The sequence below is a fragment of the Centruroides vittatus genome, unplaced genomic scaffold (genome assembly GCF_030686945.1).
Source record: "Centruroides vittatus isolate TY-2023 unplaced genomic scaffold, ASM3068694v2 contig_742, whole genome shotgun sequence".
Lineage (NCBI taxonomy): Eukaryota > Metazoa > Arthropoda > Arachnida > Scorpiones > Buthidae > Centruroides > Centruroides vittatus.
In genome coordinates this window covers 1,162,002-1,189,570 of record NW_027122478.1, presented here as the reverse complement: position 1 = coordinate 1,189,570, position 27,569 = coordinate 1,162,002, and the positions used below count along the sequence as shown (strand labels likewise).

At 31.6% G+C, this 27,569-nt stretch overlaps 2 protein-coding genes across 3 annotated transcripts in view; both read right to left on the bottom strand.

The window, feature by feature from the left end:
- The window catches only part of Herc4 (HECT and RLD domain containing E3 ubiquitin ligase 4), a 148,488-nt gene that overhangs the window by 22,236 nt on the left and 98,683 nt on the right, over positions 1-27,569 (bottom strand). Inside the window, exon 2 of one of the 2 annotated variants that reach the window (XM_067277312.1) lies at positions 5,587-5,622. The gene's annotated coding sequence lies outside the window, so the exon portion shown is untranslated. Of the gene's footprint in view, positions 1-5,586; positions 5,732-27,569 lie in introns of those variants that run through there. The other variant, XM_067277311.1, reaches the window with a different exon arrangement.
- LOC136981072 (uncharacterized) lies at positions 9,692-12,345 on the bottom strand. The gene is made up of 2 exons (XM_067277346.1): positions 12,018-12,345; positions 9,692-9,873 (listed from the first exon to the last, which is right to left on the bottom strand). The coding sequence occupies exons 1-2, from the start codon at positions 12,343-12,345 to the stop codon at positions 9,692-9,694; spliced, it is 510 nt and encodes a 169-aa protein (XP_067133447.1).

The following is a 27,569-nucleotide window of genomic DNA, read 5'->3' as shown; positions in this document are numbered from 1 at the left end:
TACTCTGGATCCTGAATTTTGTAAAATTCAATTAGGTCTAGCAGGGGGGACCTTAATCTCTGGGGGGGGCAGTACCAAGGGGTTAGTTAGAAGTTAGCTTTGTCAATAAGGTCCTAAAAGGGGGTAGCAATATGTTTAATATTAATCGAATTATAAGGGTTTAAAATTTTACTGCAGAGATTGTTTGGAAAATTTTAAATTTTTGTCAGTTATGATGGACTTTAACAGTTTTGTAACATTCTTTAACAAATTTTTCAATGGATGTAATGGCTATTCTATATTAATCATTGCAACTGCAAATTTAATTTTGATGGTTAAGGATTTAATTTAATTCATAGTATAATGGAATTTGATTATTTTAACGATGCTTTTTAATAATTTTCGTTACTTTATCGAATTTGAATGTAATATTAAAAAAACAAGACCAAAAAAATAAAAATAAAAAAAGTATTTCCATTAATATGTACTCATTTCAGTTATATATGTTCAGCATGTTAACTTATCAATTGTAAGGGAATTTGTAAATAACATAAATCACTGACCTTTTCTGCAAATAGAAATTGTAATCAGTATTATTATATCATAGTAAGGTAATATTTACATTCTCTGCATATTAAAATCGTAATCAGTTTTTAATATTATTGTAACCTTGGAGTGTTAATCAAATCCTGCATTACGCAAAACCACATTAAGCAAGGGATACCTGTATTTTATGAGTACAGTAAAAAAGGTATTGTGAAACAGATTTATTGCAAAGGATATCATCCAATCAAGAGAAGTTTCATGATATTCAAAAGTTTCAACTAATATGAACTGCACAGGGAACTATATTTCTTTTCATTATTGAGGGATTCATCATTATATCAATAATCACCACATCAAGACTTGAATGTACAGTACAAAGCAATGGTTCTTAAACTTTTTTGAACTGCAGCCTCTTGTGTACCTGTGACCTCTGTTCCATTGATTAAATTTTCCTCTACGTGGTGTTTTTTTAAATTTCCACTACATCAGAGGTCACCAAACTACAACTTGCGGCCCGTATCCGGCCCACTGTCAACTGTGCCACAAATTAGCTAAAATATAATTATTTATATGGAAATATCATAGATTGTAGATAAACTTACTAGGTAGAAAAAATTAAAATAAGTAAAAGTGCCAAAATTTAGTTCAATCTAATTTTCACATCTGACAGTAATATAATTTTTAGGAAAATCAGTGAAATAAAAAATTTGGCAACTTTTTGCAACTTTGGATATCAAAGCATTTTTTTGTAAGTACAGTACCTGCAATGAAGTTTCTAAGAAAAGCGATTACGAGCTTGCTACAGTGATTGTGTTTGTGTATTGGTAAATAAATATGTTGGTTGTCTTTATTTTTTGTCTATTCAGTGTACTGTACTGAACAAAATGGTTATGCAGCCCACATTCGTCATTCTCTGCTATCTGGCCTGCTGTGAAAAAAGTTTGATGACACCTGCACGACATCATTTTTTATTTTAAATTTTTTCCATATCATGTAATAATATTATAACATTATGCTCAATACAATTTTATTTCATAAAAATTTTGCTTTTCATTTCAGCCCAAGGCAGTCCAACAACTCCCACTTTAACCATAGAACACAAAGCATTGTCATTTTTTACAATGCAAATTTGTAAATTCTGATTTTTCTCCTTGTTATTTTGTACTATCTTGCTGTCATTTTTAGTACCTTCCTATACTGTTGCCTGTATCATCATAGCATATGCAGATTCTTGAAATTGTTTTCATTTGTGGAAAAATTGAAACTGTTATTGTCAATTATATGAAGCTTTGTGACTATGTGTAGTGGCTAGAATAAGGAAAGTCATGATTTTATTTTGCATGTACGAGAATATTTTGCACGTATGTGAATTTTGTCTTTTCAAAACACTATTTATATAGATTCTTTTTTTATGCTTTAGTTTGTAGATGAGCAATAGTAGAGCAAGCAATCTTGATTTGGAGAACAAACTCTTGAGGTTTTTTGATGCAAAAGAAGAGAGGGAATCTGAGAATGATGCAAGTACAAATGAGAAAGTAGATGATGTTAAAGTTGAGGTTGCAATGACAGACACAGACAAACATGAACTTGCTCAACATATTCACAGTGCCAATAATAGTGGCAGTCTAAAACTTAAGTGCAAGAGTGGATATCTCATGTTCCAAAGAGAGTTCAGAAGATGAAAGCAGTTTAATTGAAAACTCTCTGTCTGCTGTAGAAAATCCAAATGTCAGTACGACAATATTCAGGCCAAACACCGTATAAACGTTGCGTAAAGTTCACTGAGCTCAGCGTTATATCCATATTTGCTTGTCGCAAGTACTTTCGACGAACTCGCCTGAAGACGACAACAGTAAGGTTCGTCGAAAGTACTTGCAACAAGCAAACGTAGATATAATGCTGAGCTCAGTGAACTTTTCGCAACGTTTAAAATCCAAATACATTTAGCTTCTAAAAATGATTATTAGAAGAAAAAAAAATCATTGCTGATCTGTGCAACCTGCTAGTTTATCATCACATCACATTCTAAGCAGAAATATTATTCATTTTATTCAGTTGTCTGTTATACATGCAAAGAAAATGAAGAGAATGATTTCCTCATCCATCTAAGTGAAGAGCTAACCAAATCATAGATCAAGAGGGCTCTGAATAAGACATTTGGGACCTTATCAGAGCTATAGAGCATATCTATAGGAGCAAAAAAAGTCAAAGGAACCATACCTTTATAAGTGACCCTTCACAAAATACAGTCCCCAAAATCAAGCTACGCGAGATCACAAGTTGCGTTGCTCTGCTAAGACTATCGCGTTTAACTATTTAGCCCACACAACTATGCCAGCTTTGAGTAACACACTTGACTGTTCATGGAATACTTGATGTTATATAGTTTTGGTGCTCGCTATTGCTCACACCAAAGTGCACAACTACACACAGAGTGTCAGTCAAGGCAAATGATTGCAAGCCTTGATGACATGGAGCATGGAGAATAGGCAGTATACTGACTGATACATGTTAAAAACTGACCTTTGGAGATAAATAACTTGTGAAGGATTGCACATACAGGCATGGTTCATATGACTTTTCTGCTCATACAAGAGGGAGTCTACAATTTGGGAGGTCGAAAACCCCTCATTCGAAGCTTGAACCTTACCATGAAGAGACTAGAATCACATACCTTTCAGACACAATTGCACCTTTTCATAGAAAATGTTTTACAAAAAGAATTCTACCATTTTCAGAGAGAATCCTACCTCTGGAAACAAAAGAATAATTTGCCACATCTGCCCTTTGAAAAAAAAAATTAAACAATAACTACTACATATTGCAACTCAATGTATTAACTGCTACAAATAAATTTAATAATAATAATAATTTAGTGTCTGAACCTGCATTAAAATTAGTATATTTCATCAGAAATTTGATATATTACCATCAGTCAGTATTCTAGCACAAAATTAATTAATAAAATAAACAGTCGTAGAAATTACTAAGCTGTGTTCTAATACAAATGATTTATGCTTTACAATATAGGGTTAAGAATCTCTGGCATACACAAAGGATTGTAAGTATCAATTCTCATAGCAGATTGCATACAGAAAGAAATAACAAATACCTTAAAGAACAAAAATGAAACAATAATGAAACATAAAATCAAAAAAGTCACCATTCATGTTTGTTAATGATTTTAATAAAATTGTATATTAGTAAATAAATATGCTATTCTTTTATAAATAATTCACACTCAACAACCTTTTTAAAAAACCAGTAATAGTAATTGAAAACAAACGTTTTCGACCGTTAACTCGGTCTTCCTCAGGTTCTAAATATTGAGATTCGTTACAAGTTCAAAACTCTTTCAGAACGTATTCAAATTTTCGAATAGAACAGTTGCGCGTTCGTGTTGCCATCGTATCATACGTGTTGTTGACATACGTAATACGTGTGGCGCAAAAACAATGTAATTACATTCCATATATAAACAAAGGGATAGGGATGTACTGTACATTAAATAGAGCTATGGGGAACATCCCTTCATAACAAAACTTCCAAGCTTGAGAAATGTTACATGCATCTTTAGAATTGATGCAGGTTTGTGCGCAGTCCAGCTTTGTATATTTCCAGAGTTTCCAGGGGTCGCAGATGGTCCAATCGGTGGGAGAGTTTAATCAATTCCGCATTCTGCAGATCAGCATTTATGCCCGGGGTTGAGGCATACGCGGAGAGGGCAGTAGTGCCTCTGTTGCGGTCAATATCATACTTATGCTCGCGTAGACGTTTGTCCAGAGACCGTTTCGTTGAACCGATAACAAGCTCTCTTTGGAAACTGCCATCCCATAATGGAACAGAGTATACCCCTGGTGCCATTCTTTTATCTACGATGTCCTTGGAATTGCGCATGAGGTAGGTCATATATAGTATTATGCCTTTTGTAAGCGATCTTTTTGTTGGTGTATGCGGCAATTTCCCTGTAAATGGAGTCTAGGTGTTTATTATATTCAACCACAAGTGATTGAGTGGTATTGTAGTCGTTAGTGCGTGTGTTGGTGTTGTCAGTACAATGCAATTGTGTATAATATGCAGACGCAAGGTTATGAACCAATGTATGGCTATAGCCGTGTTTTGTGGCTATGTTCTGGATGTGCTCTAATTCAGATACGGTGTCCTCGATTCTGAAGTGGTGCGTGAACGCTCTTTTCGTAAGGGCCCAGAAGGCAGCTATCTTGTAAGAGAAGGGGTCCTCTGAAACGGCAGGGATAAATAAAAGAGTGTAGCATGGTATGATACCATGGCAACATGAATGCGCAACTGTTCTATTCAAAAATCTGAATACGTTCTGAAAGAGTTTTGAACTTGTAACAAATCTCAATATTTAGAACCTGAGGAAGACCAAGTTAACGGTCAAAAACGTTTGTTTTCAATTACTATTATTGGTTTTTTAAAAAAGTTGTTGAGTGTGAATTCTTCGAGTACACCAGTACACAAGTTGAACCTTTTATAAATAATTAACGTCACAAAACAAATAATCATTTCACTTCAATAGTATACGAAACAGTTATCTCTTTCATACCCGAATTAATTCAAACACATTTAAAAAGATAAACAATACGAATAATAATCTCTCTAATTTTAGTCTCGCATTACACCAAATGAGTAAATGTTTGGCTATACTTAACACTTAACTCTATTCCAAATCATTTTTAAAAAAACATATTTTCTGTTTTAAAATTAGGTAAATTTGCACCAATAACAATTCAATCAATATCTACAAAAGACATAGATACTATTATCTTTCAATTGTTTTGATAACTGAAGTGAAATACTTATGGCTTTTTTTTTACTTCACTAACAGCAAGTTGCTGTTATATATTTAAATCAATACCTTAATTTTTCAAACATTTTTCCTCAAATTTATACTCAAACGGTCCTTCTTAACGTAATACATACATTTATATTTATACAAATCTAGCCGTGAAATTGCTCTCGGTGAATACATACAAAATGTAACAGAAAAACTAATTCGTAATAGCGTGGTTTATCTCTAGGCTTAAACACTATTCTTACCAATCAGTTGAGAAAGTGATGTCATAAGCGTGTAATTGTTCTCTGTTGATAGAAACGGACATTTATCTTCGATTATTACCAATTTCAAAAAGAATAACTAATGTTTAATATATTAAATTTTGTTTAAACCAAAATAGTTTCCATACGACTTAACGCCGCTAAATATAGCATCGCCCCCTACTCGACCGTATCAAATTTACTTTTTTTAATTACAAAATAATAATTATTTATTAAATTTTATATTTCTTAATTAATTATTTATAAATGCTTATTTAGATAATTAAAATTTTAATTAAATATTTTTTCTGATATTATCTCGATTGTCGTTTCGCCGATTTCTTAGAACGTTTTGTTGAAAATTATAAAAAAATATCACGATTTATTCAGTTGAAAACATCGTAATATCATTATTACCTTTCATAGTAAACAAATAAATAATTTTTTATACAGCATAAGATTATTTTTAAAAAGTTCAAGTAGGCTAAAATGTCAATTAAATTCGGCGGCTGGCAGAGAGCGGTCAAGGTGGCAGCCTACCGCTCTGGGGGACCCGGGATCGAATCCGAACGGGTCGAATAATCCCCAGGAATTTTTCGGGGGGTGGTCCGTTCGGATATGTCGGGCCCCGTCCCTCACCACCCGGTCGCCCCATTGTGGGCCTGGCCGAACCCATAATGGGCCTACTAAAAGAGGCCCTCTTAGTGCCCACAGGGCGGAAAGAGTTAAAAAAAAAAAAAAAAAAAAAAAGGCTAAAATGTCAATTAAATTCTATGACTGGTCTTTGGCTAGAAGAGCGGTCAAGGTGGCATCTTACCGCTCTGGAGGACCCGGGTTCGAATCTGGACAGGTCGATAGATTTCCAGGAATTTTTCGGGGGTGGGCCGGACCGGATACACCACCCGGCCGTTCCATTGTTGGCCTGGCCAACCCATAATGGGCTTGCTAAAAGAGGATCTCTTAGTGCCCACAGGGCGGAAAGAGTTAATACCGGTAGTACAATGACCTGTTACTTTCTAGACTTTTGTGTATATGTCGCAGGGATATGATAAAAGTGGAGATTTGGTCAAATCCCTAAGGAAGATGATCAATTTACTGAAGATGTTAAAATGACAATTCTACAGAGTCATTTCCCTAAAAAATAAGTGATTTGATCAAATCCCTGTACTGTTTTAGTGAAAGGATAAAATAAACAAGTCAGGACTTTCACAGCACTGCTTGCGCTAGTTACCAGCCCCCCTCTTCCCTTCAAAAGGCTAGTTGCCGGCGATCTCTGGCGCACGCAGTTGCGCAAATCATTAGATCACGATAGTCGCGAGCATTTATATTTTATTTTCCATATAATTTGTACGATTATCAAAATAATGGCTTTGAATATAGGACAAAATCAGACTCAAACCGAATTTGTGTGTGAAGAACAGTTCAATGAAACTATCAGGACGTGTATGAGCGAGCGGCATGATAAAGAAAAATATAAATGCGCGCGACTATCGTTACGTAATGATTTGTGCAACTGTGATAAAGCTAAACTTGCGAGAAATTGCTGGAAAATTATCTTTATTCGGAGGTCAAGGGTTTAAGAAATGTTGCTATGAAAAATCCAAGGTACAATGCAAAATAAATAGATGTGTCTGTAAAAAAATAACGTCCTCTGTAACTCCAGGTACCACAAATCTACAACGTGTTTCAATAAAAATAAACTTGGCGTTATCTCTATCTTTTCATATAAGTACTTCTTTGTTGATTCGTTTTTTGTCATTTCACGAAACCGGTTTAGAGATTTGATCAAATCACTTCATTTAATTAGGGAAATGTCAATATCGAACCTTTATTTTAACATCTTCATTGATCATCTCCCTTAGGGATTTGACCAAATCCCCACTTTTATCATATCCCTGCGACATATACATTACAACGGAAAGTATTGAAATCGTGTCAAATTTGACCCTCCGAGTTTTTTGCAAATCACGTTTTGAGACTTCCTGAACCAAAAAAGTAAGAAAATTCCATGTATGTGTTGACGTCGATTTCGTTTAATATCTCAGGATGACATAATGATGAAGAAACGAAATTTGGCAAGGTAGCTTGTGTGTAAGGTGCAAATTTTGGTGGTCAAAGGCCGAGGAGGTAGAGAGATAGAGGGTGGTCACATGTCATATCTTAAGTGGGGTTGGCTTAATGAGATGTTATTCGTAATTAGCATTTACAATTTTTTTTCATGAACCTCGTCACTACTCTCGAAATTAAGCTTTTGCCATTTTATTACAATTAATAATATAAAAAACTTTTTTATAACAAAATCTTATAACAGATGGCATCACACTCAATTTGATTTATTTATTATGTATAATAATATAAAAGTTATTTTTTAAATAACTATCGTAACTATATCTTAATTAGGCGTGTACGATAGTTCAGGTAGTCCTCTGACATTGAAGAAATGATTGTAAAGTTCTACAAATATTTTCTAACTTATAGTTTATTCATATGACTAGTAAATAGATTTATAAGAACGAATTAGCATGCCATTAATATCATTAAAAAGTATATATGGACAATGTCCACCTCGTGTATAATGATGTACTTTTCGTGGCCCTCTCTCTTTAAATTATACACGTAATTAATGGTCGATCTGTAAGTCCAGATAATTTTATTGTTTGTTTAATTAATATTATTTTTGCGTTAATTAGTTATTGTGAAACTACTGTATGATCATGATAATTTGAACCTGATTGATATTATTGTCTTATGATTTTTCATAAAAATATTACCTAGGTGTATGATTTTCAATAATATATTAAAATAGCTTTGTAATATATATAAGCAACACTCATGATTATAGTTTGGAAATAAAAAGTTATCAATATTTGTTTTTCTTCTGTTAAATAATAAATTGCAATTCTTATAATATCCTTTTCTTGTGAATTAGTTTAAAAGTTTCAACAGGAACATCCCTTTGTCTCTATGCAAAAACTTCCGTAATGAAAAATTAGCAAACTTATAGCGAGTGATGTCATTTTAATTGATCGATAGAACGTCTTAAAACTAATATTTAAAAAAATGGTTAAGCAAATTATTAGAATAGAACAGAAAAGATTAATTAGCGGATAGAAAGATGAAATATATAAAACTGACTCAAAATATTTTTTCAAAACTTATGTAGGCCAACTAGAATAACGTCACCGGCAATCTCTTACTAACAGTAGTAGTTCTAGAATTAACGAACCCTGAGAAAACGTCATACATGAAATATTTTTAAATATTAATTATCGATCTTTATAAGGACTGCGAACATTTGAGGTTGCATAATTATGGTAGAATACTATCTAATTATTACATTTTTGCTAAGAACGCCATTCCTTTTCTGTATTGTTTAGTAAATTGTAAAGTTTCTATAACACATTGATTACGTTATACATAGTTATGACATGATGAAATTATTGTGTGCATCTCTTAAATGTTGTTAATAACTAAAACAGGAAGGTAAACAAGTGTTTCTCTTATGGTATTTTCTCAAGTGATTAAACAATTAAACAGTATTTATTACATTGAATTCATAAATAATTACTGAAAAATTTAGTATGTACTGTATTTAAAAGGAAAAACAACGATAAAAAAGGAAATTATAACTTTAAGAATGAATAATAAGTATTAATATGTAGCGTATTGCAAGAATAAATGTCAGTTATGCATATGCATATTCCTTCGTGATCATACCCACGCACAGAATTTTTTAAAAGGGTGGGGATTTTAAAAAACACATTAATTTTTTATAACGTAGTTTATTCATTTTTACAACAAACACTATTCAATAGGGTAAGGAGGACCGGAACGAATGCAAAATAAATATAACTTATATACAATACTGGAAATTGTTTTATTAATATAGTAAAATCTTCTCGTATGAATTAACAAAGGCTTCGCATCCTTCACAAACGTCTTGTGTTTGAAAAATGAGGTCTCCTTTCTTTTCACTACATTCTCCGATTATTCTTTGCTACATTATCACTTCTGCTATGAATTCGTTTTCATAGTATTGTTTGATTCATATGGTCTGACTGTCATTAAAATTTGTCTACCTTTGAGGTAATAGACAGTCGAAGGCCAACTAGAATAACCTAGTTCCACCATAGCCTCCCCCGCCACCTCCTTTGCCACCACCGCCATAGCCACCTCCAAGTCCTCCATGTCCTCCGAGTTCAATTCCACCATAACCACCTTCACCTCCTCCTTTTCCTCCACCGCCGAAACCACCTCCAATCCTACATGCCCACCAAGTCATTCTCCATGCTTAATAAATTTAAAGTTAATTTAAAAAGTAATATAAACAATGCCACATGGTAATATTTTTCTGGCGATTCAACTTCAACATTGTTCCGTGTTGCTGCTTATTACTTAATCTTGGAACACAGAGTGAAGTGATCCTCTATAATAGATTTATCTATTGAAATTAGAAGCAGCTAAAAGAATATTAATAATTAATAAAATATTTATAAAACGAACAGAAAAATCAGTTTTTTATAATCGTAAATATAATAAAATTTCATTGTCGTAAATACAGTGAAATAAGAAAAGCTATTCATTAATATATAGGCCTATATATTTTAAAAATAGTTAAAACGTAGAAAATGTATTTTAGGTATTAAAATATTCAATTATATTTATCTTCTAAAAAATCAATTAAATATTTTTCTACTCTATTATGATTTTAAAAATATTTTCATATATATGGATAAAGGTAGGCTATATTTTCATCGAGTATGAGTGTGAGTACCGGACGGAAATCGAAATTATATATTTCGAATGATGAAAATCCGGCGAGTTAGTTAAGCTCTCACCTTAAACAAAGCAAGACAGGCTGCGACTATGCAGACGAGAGCGAGCGAATTTTCCGAGCGAGCGAGAATATGTGGCGAGAAGAGGCGAGACGCGATAAATATAAAAACTTGTCAGATATGTGCGAGAACCAGAAATTCGCTCTCGCCAGCGTTATTTCTCGCTTCTCGCTTGTGCATGGTTTTCCTTTGCAAAAACTAAATCGCTCGCAACCTCTCGCTCGCTCTAAATTCGCGTCTGCATAGTCGCACCCTTAAAGTCCAGCTTAAACAATAAAAGTTCTTTCCAATAAGACGGAAAACAAAGGGTTTGAATTGCGAGGAGATATCATAGTCGAAGAAATTTTAGATGAAAGGGAATGGGGTTTAGTCGCGAAATTGACCTCTTCCGCGCCCCGAAAGGTTTCGAATTGTCACCAGGTGACCAGGAGAAACCGAACGGAACGCGGAATCTAGGGGAAAACTGATTAAAACGCGCGTTTCAAGGGAGCGACGTTCTTTGTTCTTTACTCCAAACTTTTTATCATAAATATCTGATGTTCGACCTTTCATCTATCTTCGAGAGACGTTCTATCTCTCAGAGTTGTGCTTCAAGCTTCATCCCTACGATTAGGACTATCCTTTTCCAAGCTACAGTGCACCCCGAGGCCGTCGATCCTGCCGACTGTAACCGAGGAAGACACACTACGAAATATTCGGGACTTTACGGGACCCTATCCTTGTAAATTTGTTTCAACGGATACGTCGAAACATTTGTAAGAAAACTTTTTATAATCTCATTAAACGGGTAAAGATGGTAAACTTGTGTCAGTGCTAATTTCATGCTCACACACGATTATCTCAACCTCTCGACTGTCCCGACAATCGCACACAGTCGGCAAGCCTTACATAAATGTACTCTTACTTATATAATCATTACATAAGCCACTCTTAGCCTTACATAAGTGTACTTATACTTGAAAAATTTATTTTATATATATATATATATATATATATATAACCCGATAATCAAGATTCTACATAAATTATATAAGTGTAGATATCACTAGAAAGTAAAATTATATATAATTTCTTCTCCACCATTTCATCTACATATAAATAAATAGATATGTTTAGTTGTTTTGAGAATGAAATTCATCCAAATGGTATAAAATTTTTATAACTAGTTTTATTAGTCAAAGATTTCATTAATGCATACTCTCCAATATTTTGAGTAGACTTAATACTTTTAAATAGATAAAACTATAAAACTGTTTTAAGTATTCCAGCATAATTTCAGTAAAGCTTCTATCAAGGTACAACGAAATATAAAAATAATGATTATTTTATAGTTTTAAAGGTAAATGAAAAATTTTTACGTCTTTATAAAAAATTTGATTCATTCGAATAATTAAAAAAATTATGCGATTATTTTATTAAAATGTTGTGACTCATATATAAATAAAATGCTTTATTTTAACATATAATTTAACAAAGTTTATGACAATAAGATAATAAAATTTGATATTTAAATATAATATTACTATACAAGTTTATTTTTTCGTATATTCACTGATTATCAGTATCCCCCCTTTCCACCTCCACCACCTCCTCCTTTACCTCCAAATCCACCTAGATCCACAAAAATAATTTCCTTGGATAAACCGCCACCCCCACCTCCTTTACCACCACCTCCAAGTCCTCCGTATCCTCCACCACCACCTCCTCCTTTACCTCCTCCGCCACCATATCCACCTCCTAAACCTCCATATCCACCAATATCAATTCCACCATAGCCTCCCCCTCCACCTCCTTTGCCACCACCGCCATAGCCACCTCCAAGTCCTCCATGTCCTCCGAGTTCAATTCCACCATAACCACCTCCACCTCCTCCTTTTCCTCCACCGCCGAAACCACCTCCAATTCCTCCATGCCCACCAAGTCCCATTCCACCATAGCCGCCGCCGCCGCCGCCACTTCCTTTTCCTCCACCACCACCTCCTCCGTAACCACCTCCGTGTCCACCAAGTCCAAGTCCACTGTAGCCGCCGCCACCTCCGCCTCCTTTTCCTCCACCTCCTCCTCCACCTCCTAAGCCTCCTTTTCCACCACCGCCACCTCCAAGCAGTGCAAGTATATCGTAACCACCTCCTTTACCACCGCCGCCTCCTCCTCCATATCCTCCTCCGCCTCCTTTCCACCACCGCCTCCATATCCACCACCACCAAAACCACCTTTTCCGCCTCCTCCACCGCCTCCTTTTCCACCGCCGCCACCTCCAAAGAGTTCAAGTATATCGTAACCACCTCCTTTACCACCACCACCTCCTCCAAGTCCACCATATCCTCCTCCTCCTCCTCCTCCTCCTTTTCCACCGCCGCCTCCATATCCACCACCACCAAATCCTCCTTTTCCGCCTCCTCCACCGCCTCCTTTTCCACCGCCGCCACCTCCAAAGAGTTCAAGTATATCGTAACCACCTCCTTTACCACCACCACCTCCTCCAAGTCCACCATATCCTCCTCCTCCTCCTCCTCCTCTTTTCCACCGCCGCCTCCATATCCACCACCACCAAATCCTCCTTTTCCGCCTCCTCCACCGCCTCCTTTTCCACCGCCGCCACCTCCAAAGAGTTCAAGTATATCGTAACCACCTCCTTTACCACCGCCTCCTCCTCCAAGTCCACCATATCCTCCTCCTCCTCCTTTTCCACCGCCGCCTCCATATCCACCACCACCAAATCCTCCTTTTCCGCTCCTCCACCTCCACCTCCACCGCCTCCTTTTCCACCACCGCCACCTCCAAGGAGTGAAAGTATATCGTAACCACCTCCTTTACCACCGCCTCCCCCTCCAAGACCACCATAACCTCCTCCGCCTCCAAAACTTCCTTTACCACCTCCGCCGCCTCCGTATCCTCCTCCTCCTCCTCCGCCTCCTTTTCCAAAAGTGATTATGATACTTTTTCCACCTCCTCCGCCTCCAAATCCACCTTTACCACCTCCTCCGCCTCCATAGCCTCCCCCACCTCCAAATCCACCTTTTCCACCTCCCCCACCGCCTCCGTATCCTCCGCCTCCGCCACCTTTTCCTCCTCCACCACTTCCTCCGCCTCCTAATCCAAGGCTCTTGATAAGAAAACCAAGATCATCTCCACCTATAGTGTCCGACGTTTTCAAATCAGTATCTATTCTTTTATCAGCTACCACCGAACTCTTGTTCGATTCTTTCGCATCGGTTAAACCCAACACAATGAATAGTAGCACAAAACACTTGGCCTACAAGAGATAGAATACAGAATTATATTACTTAACATTATTTGTCCACACTGCGCCAATATTATTTATATAAGTACACTTACCATTTCCATAGCCACTCTTTCTTCTCGGATAAATTCCGAGTTTGGATATACTTTATCACTTGCTCGCAAAATCTCGTCTTATAAAGATAAAATTTTTCAACCACGTGATAACGTCGACCAATGAGAGGAAGTTTTACTACGTCACTTGAATAAAGAAGCAAAATGAGCACTTTATTGTGGGTGCATTGGACGCTCCCACTGGTTAATGAGATGATTGGTCGATTAGATAACATCGTATTTGTAAACAGCATAGCAGCACATGCGTGACTAGTTTATATTTCTACTATTAGAAACAGAAAAAATGAAATACAGACAGATAAATTATTATCTTGGATATGCGTGCACTTCAGGAGAAAAGGTTTCTTTTCGATGCTCTAATTACGTTTCCTTTGATAGACGAAGAAGAAATATATAGAGAGAGAAAAAAAATAATATTTATTCAATTTAAAAAAATAAATAAATTTTAATTATAATGTTAAAAATACATAAAATGACTAACAGAAAGAAAATCTTCGGGTGGACGAAAACTGAAATATCTAACATTAAATTTTATCAACAGATAGTCTAATTATATAGTACTTTATAAAATATACATCTGTATAGATGCTTCTTTTAACACGTAATTCAGTGGAATATTTATGGGTCAAATGCCCACTTTATAGATCTAAAATTGTTCTAGAGCCATTTATAAAAGATATATTAAGTGATGAAGATACTAATAAAAAAAATAAATTTGATGACAATATATTTGGGTCGTCGAGTCTCTTCCGTGGCACCTATTAATTTTAAAAACTGATCAATAAAATTATAATTTTTCATTATTATTATTATTATTATTATTATCCAACCAATTTACTTTCTGGAATAAGAATCGAAAGAGAAATTTTCAAATTTTATTTAATTTTTTCCAGTGCTCACAAATGACTTTTTAATTCAAAATACCATTATCACATTAATATTTTAAGTAATTATAAAGTGTTCATTAATTATAAACAGACCGAAACAAATGGAAACTTCAAAATTTGTTTCGTTTTTTTTTTTATTTTTAATGACTATAATTTTCAAATATTTCATAATTCAACCATGCAGAAATCCTATCTTTTTCGACATATCTCAGATTAAAAAATAATAAATAAAAAAAAACCTCTATTGCAACGATCCTTTCTGTTATTATATATATTTTAAAAAAACACTAAAATTCCAGGTCTGAAATTTTTATTCTTTATCCATTTTTATTTCTTGTAGAGATAAATAATTATTAAATCTATTTTTAGATCTTATAATCTTTCGTTAACACTCGACTTTTCCCGTTCCGTTTCGGTTCAATGACTAGACGAGAAGGTGTAAACAGCAGCAGAATTGAAGATTCACCCTATTTTTTTGTTTTTGTTTTTTTTTTATAAATCCTACTTGGTCTTTGAACCAAGTAGCCAGGAAATTCATACCGTAGAATTGATTAAATTTGATTGATTACGTTTCTAAAATTAAAACGTTTTTGAGAATATGTTAACCGAGTCTTTAACATTCGTATCTGTTATACCGGATGAAACTATTTCGGTAAAATTCGGCAATAGTTTCGTTTGTGACTCAATCCTGTAAAATATTTCTAATGACTGTGTTACCTATTAAGTCATTTTCATCGTAATTATTGATGCAATAAATTCAGATAACGTAAGAATAAACATAAATCAAAAGTAATAAGCTTAGTAACTCCTGTCTTCGTATTGGCTTTGGTAACGATTTAGTAATAAATTATTCTGAACAGAATTTAAATTTCTCAACTAAAATACATAAAAACTGATTAAATTTCGATTTAATAAATAAAATTAAATTAAACAAAAGTTTTCATTTTGTATTCTCAGTTCGAATGAGAATTAATAACACAAATTTGGATTTGTTACGTAGATTATACTTCGTTATTAAATTAAATTTTATTCTTAAATAAATTATTTAATTTATGAAAAGAAAAATGACAGAAACATTTAAAAACTATAACAATTTTTTAGAAATATTTAAAACTATTTTTAAAATAGGAAAAAAAAACTATGAAATAGGAAACGACTATTTAGGAAAAAGAAATTAAACTTCGCTATAATAATAGAAATTTTAACTTTTAAACATTAGCAAAGTTTAATGTTATTATCTTATAATATCATCATTATCTTCATCATCATCATTTGATGTGGCTTCAGCATTTACAACGGGGGGAAGGGGACGAAAATTTAAAAAAAAACAATATTATTTACAATACAATGTGATATTCTTTATGTATAACTTGAAATTAGTAAAATTATTTTAACATAATGAAATTATATAATATCTTTTACTATCATTTCATAGAATATTACACTTTGATTTCTGTTTATATTGAGAGAGAATTAAATATCAATCGTCTATGTTAAGAAGGTATAAAATCTCTTAATTTTAACGAATGCTAAAAATAGGCGTCATTACTAATGAAAAATATTTTTCTATTAATTTTGATTTAAAAATAATCTAACTCAATATTGGCGATAAAAATAAATAAAAAAATATTTCATTTAAGAAATCAGTCAAGTAATGAAATTTGGCTTTCCTTAATGGAATTTTTCCAAGTGAAAATATGTTTTTCCTTACGAAATATGTAATTAAAAAAAAATACGGTACATTGCTAACAAATAACACGAACTTTTACGAGTTTTTAAAAATCGATACTTGTAGAAGTTAAATTATTAAAGATTTGATTATTTTTATCCTTTTATATGTATTTATTTATCTATAAGTATTAACAAATGAAAAGAGATAATGGAAGAATCATTTCAAGATATTAAATTATTTATTTATATATTAATACATCTATTGATATAATTCCAATTTTTCTATTTAATGTGTTTTTCCATATTTAAACAATGAAGGTAAAGAGCTTCCTTCTTTTTTTATTATAAGTGTTACAATTTTGAAAATGGTGCCATATCAAACTGTTCCACTTTATTTTACTATATCATTCTTTGATAGGGTCAATAAAACAATATATAATAAAATTTAAAAAATATTAAATATTGTTTTTTGTATAATAATATATATTTTCATATATATATATATTTCTCGTTAAATATAAACTAAAAAAAACAATAAAACATTAAAAATAATAATAATTTATATATTTTTCAAATGTCATTATTTTTGTTGGAATGAAGTTTTTAAAAGATAAGAAGAAAAATACATTAATCTTTCAGGGTGGAGAGAAAATGTGCATTATATATTACAACGCATAATACAATTTCTTAACTGTTTTTTTAAATAAATAAAAATGTAATTGCATAAAATACATTTTTCTTTATATATTATATCGAAATTCACTGCGTGTGAAATAATAATAATATAATAAGAAACTTTCAAATTCAGACACCACACCACAATCACAAAGAAGGAAAAAAAATTATCTGATATTTGTTATATTGTCAGACAGAAGCTTATTTCTGATTATCTTATGATTAATAGACGATTTTTTGGATATAATAGTAAATGAAGCGTAGTGATTATACATTACGCTGAAATGAACAGGAAATAATACTGCAAATTTATAAGAAATTTTCGTTATATTGAAAGAAAAAGTCTTTTGATATAATTATTTTTTAACTTGTATCTTTTTTTATTGGAGAAAATTATAATAATTTTATGTTAAATACATATTTACGTTTTTTATCATTAAATTTCATTAATTAATAGTGATAAATGGCCATACTTTTAGCGAGTAAAGGTGTTCAAGTATCTAGGCTCGACCTTGTGAGGTGGATAGGGAAGTGTGGCAAAGAATACCAGTCGTGTTTGTTTTGGCCTAAACCACGTTTTGACGCCACATATAGTATCCCAGAAAAATAAGATTCAACTCTATATGACATTAATACGTTCGATGCTGATGTATGGATGCGAGACGTGGGCCACTCCATCAGCTACGGAGGAACGGGTTTGTGCGATCAAGAGAAAGATTCTGAGGAAGATATATGGCGCAACCTACAACGTTATGGAACAAAAATGGGAAGAAGACCTTTATCAGCGCTTTAGAAACTCAAATGTTGGCAGGATAATAGAAAGGAGAAGATTGCAATGGCTCGGACACGTCCTGGAGGTAGAGGGTCCCTCCTCAACAGTGTTTAACTGTTATATCTTATTATATGCAAAATTTTTGGAATCAAAAACGTTGTTCTTTTTAAATAAAAATTAGAATATTTTAAGTATCGAAATTACGATTCTGCAACATATATTTATATCGAATTATTCAATAGTTTGATTTTCAACAACTTATCAACTTATTTCTACTGCTGCATTAAAAAATCGAACTCACCAGTTGCCGAGTGGATAAAACCCCTAAACACTGGTAATTGGTCGCGGATTCGTGAAGTTTTTCGTATTATTTTCACGTATCTAACACTTTATTAGGTGTTTTTCACTATAGAAAGTGTTTCCGGGAGTGATGCGGGATCCTCCTTGATGGGATGGGATAATTACCTTGTGCCATCAAGCACTCTAATCTATTGAAAAATTATATAATTGCTTCTTTCTTTGTTTAGTTAAGTTTAGTTTAATTTGTTTTATTTAGCTAAATTTCGAACGATTGTAATTATCTATATTTTTCACCTGCAGACACCAATCAAACACATTATAACATAAAATCATCAATTATAAAATGCAAAACTTATTTTTATAAATATATTTATATAATAGAGAGTGAATATCCGATATCCTATCATTTTATGTATATATTTTTCAAATGTCTTTATTCAAATTCCAATTCATTCGTTCTATTCGTGGAAATAATATAAATTTATTGTTATTCTTCTATTTTATTGCTTATAATTAAAAACATTATATATTTTTATACTATAAAAACTACGTATCAATTTAGTAATTATTGTCAGATCTAGTGATGATAATATAGAATGATAATCTAATGAAAGATATGAAAAAAATAATTAATATATCAATATTAATATCACAGGTAAAATCGATTTCGTGTAGAAAGTTTCGAGATTTTTATTGAAGAGATTACTATCAACATTTTACACTTTTGTAATTTGAAAATTAAAAAAAAAAAAATCATACTTACTGTTTAATTAGAATACTCATTTTTAAATTATTATTATTATAATCCTTCAAGCAAAAAAAAAAAAGATAAATATTATTTTTAAGATTTTAAATTAGATTTTTAAAAATAAAGAGTTGTAATTAGGATTGATGAAAATATGATTATTTTAATGATAGAAATTGTTTATGAATTACTGTACTGATTTTCTGTTATGTAATGTTTTTAAAAGGATAATTAAACAAGTTTTTAGAAGACCCAAATTTAGTTTCTGTATGTATTCACACAGTGAAACAGTTTGAGAATATGGTAGAAGTATGTAAGCTCAATGGTGTAAATCAAAGTATTATTATTATTAATTAATAAACTAATTCAGTGCCAGAAAAACTTTTATCGGTACAAAATATAAAATGTTATCAAATTGTTTAGCAAAATGAATATATTACATAGTTACTTTTCATTACATAATAACAATAGAGGAAATCAATGCAATTTATAACGTTGTATGAATTATTTAAGTCATTGGAAATATAAACAAAACAGATTTATTATTTTAAATGCCATATATTTTTATTAAATTCTTAAAATAACGTAATGTAAATCATTTAATTCTAAATTAATTAAAATGATAATAACTTGAGATAAGAGAAATTAAGTAAATATTTAATTAAATTTATGTTATTAATACATAATAATACTGTATATTAAACACAGCTATCTCTCAGTGAATTAGTAAAATAATGGCACATAATTTTAAAAAAATAATAATTCTAATTATCCTTTTGTGACTGATAAATGAAACTTAAATTATAAAATTGTTATCTTTATATATTAATCCCTTTTTAAAACTTAGTTTCGATTATAATTACCACTTTAAATAAATTATGTTTCTTAAAATCTTATATAAACTTAACGTGGATCCAGATTAAAATATTTTTTAAAACAATATAAAAGTTCAAAACGTATTTAATTTAATAGAATTGATTAATGAAAAATATCCGATTCACGATAATAAAATATGATTAATGATGATTATAGCTTTCTTTTATATTCATAATGAAAATCGAATTATTTTTTTTCTTATTGTCATCATTTTCCCTTCATATTTATGCCGGGAGCAATGATCTACACTTTACTATCTGTAGATCCAATTCATCAAACTTATCGAACAAAAAAGGAAAAATTCGTATAAAATATATATATAAAACTTATTAAAATTATTCATTTTGAATTTAATTATATAAACATTTTGCTAGACTCTGTGTTAAAATTTCGTATATTATATATTATAGAAATTTACATAATAAGTTATGTAAATAAAATTGAATAAAATTATTCTTGTTGAATTTTTTCATGTTGTCTAAGAAACATTTTTTCAACTGATAAGAAATAGGAAGCAAACCTATAGATAAAACAGAGACATAAATGGAGGAGAAGAGGACTAAAACAATTTTAAGAATTAATGATATGTGAAATAATAATTATTTGATAACATCAATCGAAAGATTAATGTTTTGTCTAGTATAACAGTTTATATTTAACACTATATATAAGTATATAGGTATATTCCTTATTTTTTTAAGAACAAACGATATCTATTAATTCTTCTTGACTTATTTCTTTGAGAAATATTTTAAAAATTTCAAATAGAAGATTAATGTTTGATTTACTTGCTTACATAATAAGTACGTAAAATTCTTTTTATTTTTTATTTTTTAAATGTATTTCTGTAAAAACTATTCTTGCAGAAATGATAGATGATGTGTTTTCAATGTTGATATAGACCTATAACACCATTTTTATGACATAAAAATTTTTTATTATGTATTCAGAGTTTAAACTATTTAAAATACTTTCAAAATATTATAAAAACTAAAATTATAGGTTACCAAATATAGCACACATTGTCTAATTCCATATGAATTATATAATAGACCGTTTATTCTTTGATATAATTGCCTTTCTTTGTATTAAAATGTCTATTATTAAAATTAAAATATGTTTAATTGAAAGCCAAATAGTCATTCTTAGTAATTAGTTTTATATTAATTATAAAAAGTTTACTCCAAAATTTTGACTGATTCAATCAATGATTCATATTTAATTAACTTATATGAGAGTCAAATAATATTGTATATTATTTTTGTAAGTCTAAAATAGTTATAATAGTTATTTTTATGGAGATAAACAATGAAATTGTTAGTTAATAACTAAATTATATCAATAAAAATAGGACATAAATTTCTGATAATTTATGTGATATAGTTCTATTAACCTAATATATTGGTTATAAACTGTTAATAATTGCATTTGTTCTATGTTCTAGATAAATTTATCTACGGTTTGTTTTGACATTTTATCGTTGAGATCAAAACTGTCATAACGATGTCCAATATTTTTGATTTGGTAACTGAACAAATGGTCATAAAATTACCATCAATTTATGATTTTTATCGAAAAGAAAACCATTGTTAAAAGAAATTTAATGATTTGATTAATAGCGGAGATTAAAATATGAGTTTTTCTATGTTTAAAAAATTAATAGGTTTAAAAGTAATGATGATTTTTCCTTTCTTAAATACAAAGGATAATCGAATAAACTAAAACATTTAGAATTCCAGATATGAAAATAAGTTTATAAATAAAACAAAATGATTTATGAAAATAGTTTAAAAATTAAAAAAAAAATAAAATAACATTTATCTAAAAATACCTCTTGGAGAGAAAATTGCCAAAAATTATATAATAAAGTGCACCATACAGTTATCCTGATTAACTTTTTTTAAACCTTAATTTTCTTTGCCTGAGTGATAATTATTATTATTCAATAATTTGATTGGCTTAAACAATTTCGATTCAACTTCCATAGTTGACTTCCTATTTGACGAAGAATTGACAAAAAACAAAAGATAAATAAGTAAAAAAATAAAAATAAAAATAATAATAGATAAGAAATCTTGTAATTCTAGTGAAGCTTGACATAGGATAACTTTTCCTGAATGAAAAACTGATCATTGATGAAAAATAAATTATATACATTATATTCGAAGATTTTAATGAAAGTTCAAAATGTTAATTAGAGCATAATGTATAAGTAAAATCGATTTTTTAATTGACGATACTCTATTTTATTAAAACAAATTATTAATTTTTATATATACGATAACGGAAAAAAAGTACAGGAAAATCGGAATAGAAAAATTCATGAAATTACTTAAAATTAATGGCAAACTTAGAAATTTTCTGACAGATTTTTTTTCTACAAAAGGTATATATTATATAAATTTAGGATATTCTAAGTTAGGGATGAGGAATTTATTTTAATCGGAAGCCATATCCCATTTCAGAAGGATCTCATAAGGCTTCTTGAGCAAGTGTATGAATTCAGCATACATACACAAAAGTATTTTAAAAAACCACTTTTGTAAGTTATAATTTACGACAACGAACTTTAAAGCTATACTATCATAAATTTTATTAAGCTGCACTAAAAGCCAGAAAATGCTACTTAGCGCCTGAAAACCTGGATTCACTGTCCTAGCTGACTTGAAACCCACCATTAAATAATTAACAATCTTATCTCAAGTATTGCTATAGCTAGTATCACGTTAAAAATCATTTTTATTATATCAGATATACTTAATTCTTATTAAGAATTATAAAAGATAACAATGGTAAATAATATTAATAAGAGAAAGCAGGAAAATCTCACTTTCTTTCATTACAAATATTATTTTATACAACACGGATATTACTTATTTTCTTACCAAACTGTTCGGTAAAATTAAATAAATAATATGAAATAGTAATGTAAAAATTACATTTCAAAACAAATTTTTTAAGTAATAAGTAACTTTTCTAATCTAAGTAACTTTTCTAATCTTTATAACTAAACAGTTTATAAAAAAATCTTGCCCCTGTACATCATATTTTTCCTGATAACAAGAATCGTATGTAACGCCATTCAGAGAAACACTTTAGATTGAATTCACGTGACTTCCGTTCTAGAACGGAAGTTTATATATAGTTAGTCGGAGCCATCTACCCCAAGCTTTCCATTTCAGGTCTTGACTTTCATCTATCTAATATCGTTCTCGAGATTAAGGAAGGACAGACAGGCAGACAAACAGACGAATGACAGTAAGAATTTATGTCTGCAATTTTTTCAAATTGAAGCCCAAAAATCTTTAAGAGTGTTTTTATTAATAGAGTTGAAAGCTATGAAGAATTAATACGTATTACATTTGTTCACGAAACGAAAGTTTAAGGGGCCTTAAAAGGCAAAAGAGGACCCACTTTCAATTACACAATGGCCCTGAAATTAGAGTCCGCGTATTTGTAAGCGGTATAGGCCCTACTGTACTTGTAAATTATAGATTAGTGTTCGATGCATTCACGGCAAACATGTTACGAAGTATAGTATAAGAAAAGTAGTGTATTCACTTACAGATTCGCCTCTAATTACGCGGAACCTCAGTTGAAACTTGATAAATCGGTGTTTTATTGTATGTGTATATACTGTATATACATACTAAATTCTTGCTAATCCGGCCATTCCTTTTACAAATGTATGCCAGATTAGCGAGAGTGATAGATTACTGAGAATATGTAGACTTAAAGCCTGCCTAATGGTAATAAAACTGACGTGACCTGTTACACTTCTGTACTGATTACTTTTAGATGCAGACGAGCAAATAATACGGCACACTGACATGCGATATTGTACAGTACACCGAAATGAAACCAGAGCAAACAGGAAAAGAGAATGTGTGACATGACTAACATTTTCATGAAAACGGAAGCGTATAGGCGAGTACAGTTGAGAGTATGGCGGATTATTAAGGACCGGATTAACAAGGCTGTGATGTATGTATATGTATGAATTTATGTTTAATTATGAACTGACACAAAAACTTGCGCAACAGCTCGATTTCATCTGAAACTTATTCAATGCATTTTTCACTTTTAATTAAACTTTTAGGGGGAATGCTTAATGTGAGTGGCTGTCACAGTTTTTATTTTCCAGGCTCTGTTATATATAACAGATGAAAATTTTCTGAAATTTTGCAGGAAAGTTTGTGTATTAGGAGGATTGATGCTATTAAATTTTGGTGGTTAAAGGTTGAGAGGATGGAGAGATAAAGAGGATCGCATGTCATATCTCGAGTAGGGTCGGACTTAATGACGATTTTACTCGTTATTAGCATTTACAAGTTATTATAAAACCCACCCATACTCTAAAAATTAAGCTTTTTTTCTATTTTATAATAGTTAAAAATATCAAGAGTTTTTAAAACAAAATATCATAACAGATAGCGCCACTAAAATTTTAACTTTTGATGCAAAAGTTAAACAACTCGTTGCTGGATTTTTCCCGTGACAAACGGAAATATTCAGTAAATTTAAGATGGCCACGAGCTATAACACAGGTTTTTTTTTTATCAGTGTATTATTTGAAGAAAAGGAATTATTCCATCAAATAATAGTTTCCTAATGAATTTCTACCAATTTTCTTCCCTTTTTTTCAATGAATTTTACAGATATCCATACACCGTGAAAAATTCAAATGCTCATAACCTGTGATAAGTGCCAGTGGCGTGCCGTCATTGGAAGCGGTGGAAGCGCCGCCTCTACCGTCCAATGACCTTCCCTTGTAGTTTCTAAAATATAAATTTTCATATTTTAACGTACTTTGAATTAATTAAAATTAATATTTTATTATAACTGCATTATGTGTCTTATTACAAATTTCTATACTACATGTGAAGAAAACGATAAGATTGCTATTGTATATTCGAATATCAGTGGCGGAAAGGAAGCGCTTACGAGACAGCTTCCACGGCGAGAATAACTGAATGGTGTAAAGCAGCCAGAGGGCATTGGTGCATGCGCTTTACAGATCACCAACCTCACCCGGTTTAGCCGGTGGAAGCTACACACGTGTAATGCTTTCAACGATTCTATTTCTTAGCCACTGGGTAGGGAGCTATCTGACTAAATGAATTGTTTAAGATTTAAAAAGTAAAGAGTATTCAATGTTATTTTTATGTACGTTTCTTTGCAAAGTTATATTTGATTATAATTTTCTTTTAATTATACTGTAATTATATTGACAGATTTTCAGACATAAAATCTTTAGGAGTTTTATCACTTTTAGATGTTTTTCATAATATTAAAATTATTAACAATTTTTACAAGCGTGTTTTAATTCTTTAAATTAAGTAAATTTTATGGGAAATTTTTTGATTTATCTAAATTACGTAGTGAATCGCAATATTTATATTCGTGTTCGGACTATATTGACAAGTAACTCTTAAACATAAAACATTTTATAATTAATGTCGATCCGAACAAAGACGTACTAAAAGAATTATATGATTTAATATCATTAATTTTTACGGTACAATCTACCGGTGGGTCTGCTGAGCGCAGTTTTTCGACCACGAAGCGAATTCATACATTGGCCAGGCAACCTCACTCAGTCAGAGGAAAAATTGTCGTCGCTAGCGTTGCTTTCGATAGAAAAAGAGCTTTCAAATACGTCGATGGAGTCGACGACCAGCGACTTTTATGATAAAGTAATTAACGACTTTGCGGAAAAAATCGCCGAATAGAATTAGTTTATAAAAAATTAAAAAACAAGTTTTTCTATCATTGTTTGTATCATATCAATTTGTATTGTGTATGTATTATTTGTATTTTAGAAATAAAATACATAAATTGTTTATTTTTGTCATTTCCAGTATTTGTTTAAAACTTTTATGGAAATGTCATGTACTGGACAGGTCTGGGTCAGACCTGTCTTTCGTGACGACCCGTCACGAAAGACGCGAAAAAACGGTTAATTTAAAGAAAAATTTATTAGTTAAATAAACATAGGTAAAAGTCGTTTGTACTCGGAAACCCATTGTTTATATCAAACTGCCAGGCAGAAACAATAAATCACAGAAGGAAGTCGTCCTGTGATCAATGGAAGATATAATTCATCTTCGATTTTGACTTTTCTCGCGCTTCAGGTAAGGGTCCAACCACTCGGGAAGCGTGATTGAGGGAGAACGACCAATCAAAATGAATGAAAAAAGAACGGAGATTTATATAATCCCCGACAATCGAGGACACCTGGCACTCGGTTAACGTTCCGAATAACCAAAACGCCGAAAAAAAAAAAAAAAAAACGGTTTCTCGTCTATTCTGCCAACCTGTAACCCGTGTCACTTCGGACTTAGACCGTGTCCCCGACGCCAAGAGAGGAAGTCTCCTCGTGCCCTACAGACTTGTCAACACCACTGTCCCGGGCTACCTTCGATCGACCATGAAAGAACTACATCGACGTCCAGGATATCCGAACGGCTGATTGTCCTAAAGCAAACTATACATAGTATAGTTTGCTTTTGTACATAGTATATGTTTATTTTATGTTTTTTTTTGTTTTTTGGTCGGTTTTTGTCAGATACGTCTCTTCCACCACCACGCACGTACGAATGGACCCTAGACCATCACTGACGCGCAATTAACTGATTGCCCCTGGAAGTCGGCTTCTCACAGAAACACAACGTCCCTATCATCAAATGTCACGGCACGCCATTGATAAGTGCATATTTTGTTTTAAATAAAAGTTTGTTTTTGATTCAGAATCGTAACATACAATAAAAAATATGGGTTTCCATTTAAGAAAATGAAGTTGACCGCATTTTCACCGATGTAGTGCCATGTATGATGAAACCGATAGTCCCATCTATGATGATAGTATTGAAGTCTAACATTTGTCTAACACCTTGAAGTCTAAGATTTTTGGATGGCCCACCAGAGGCTGACTGGATATAAACCACTGAACACTGATAGATTTGAATGGAGCTTTCCGGATTTTATTCTCGTTTGTAACAATTAAATAAGGGCCATTTTCCCATAGAAAGTTCTCCCCTTTGGCAGAACACCCATGTGTCACGTTGCTGTATACAAACTGAAAATCTAACATTATTAGTTCAATGAGATTTTTTGTAAGATGCATATTTTCCACGTTATTCCAGTAGGCTGATTAAAATGAAACCCAGTATATAGAATTTTAATTTTGTATATTGTCGAAAGAATTTTCCACACTAAAAATTTTAAAAATAGTATGGCCTATTTCATTTTACTTGATTCCCAGATTAAATCGTAATGGTGCTTATCAATATACTGTAAATATGATATTACACATATAAATTTATTTTTATCATGTGAAATACGAACAGAAATGGTTATGTTCTCATGAGATCATGAGTAGTTTGCTGTAAGTCTTTTATATATATGTAATATCACCACATTACCTAGACAACTTCTTGTGATCTATCACCACATAATGAAGACTTTTTCACACGTGTGACACAGGTGTAGGCAAGGAGTCTGATAAGGAGTAGACAAATGTGTAAATAAAATATGAATTATTTTTAGAAAAGTAATGAGTTATTTCACCTATCATCATATTGCCAACTTTTAACGCCACATCACCTCTGTGTGTCACCAGGTTCTGACTACCAAATGATTTGTGTATATAGTAGCCTATTTGTAGTAAATATGTTACTTCGAAAATAAAATTGTGCTACGACAGGCCAACATAAAGCTTTTTACAGGATAGTATCACTTTTCATTTAGATCTATATTAGTAATAATTCAGTATTTCAGCCAAGATAAAATACTAACACCCAAGGGCGTCGCCAGCCAATGGGCCAGGGGTGGCAAGATGATATAAATTGATAGAGGATATGAATTGT

Excerpts from the sequence above, each read along its gene's own strand:
- LOC136981072 (XM_067277346.1), bottom strand. The coding sequence starts at position 12,345 with ATGGGACTTGGTGGGCATGGAGGAATTGGAGGTGGTTTCGGCGGTGGA. Across the intron at positions 9,874-12,017 it reads GGATCTAGGTGGATTTGGAG|CATGGAGAATGACTTGGTGG; the intron begins GTAAAGGAGGAG and ends AAATTTATTAAG.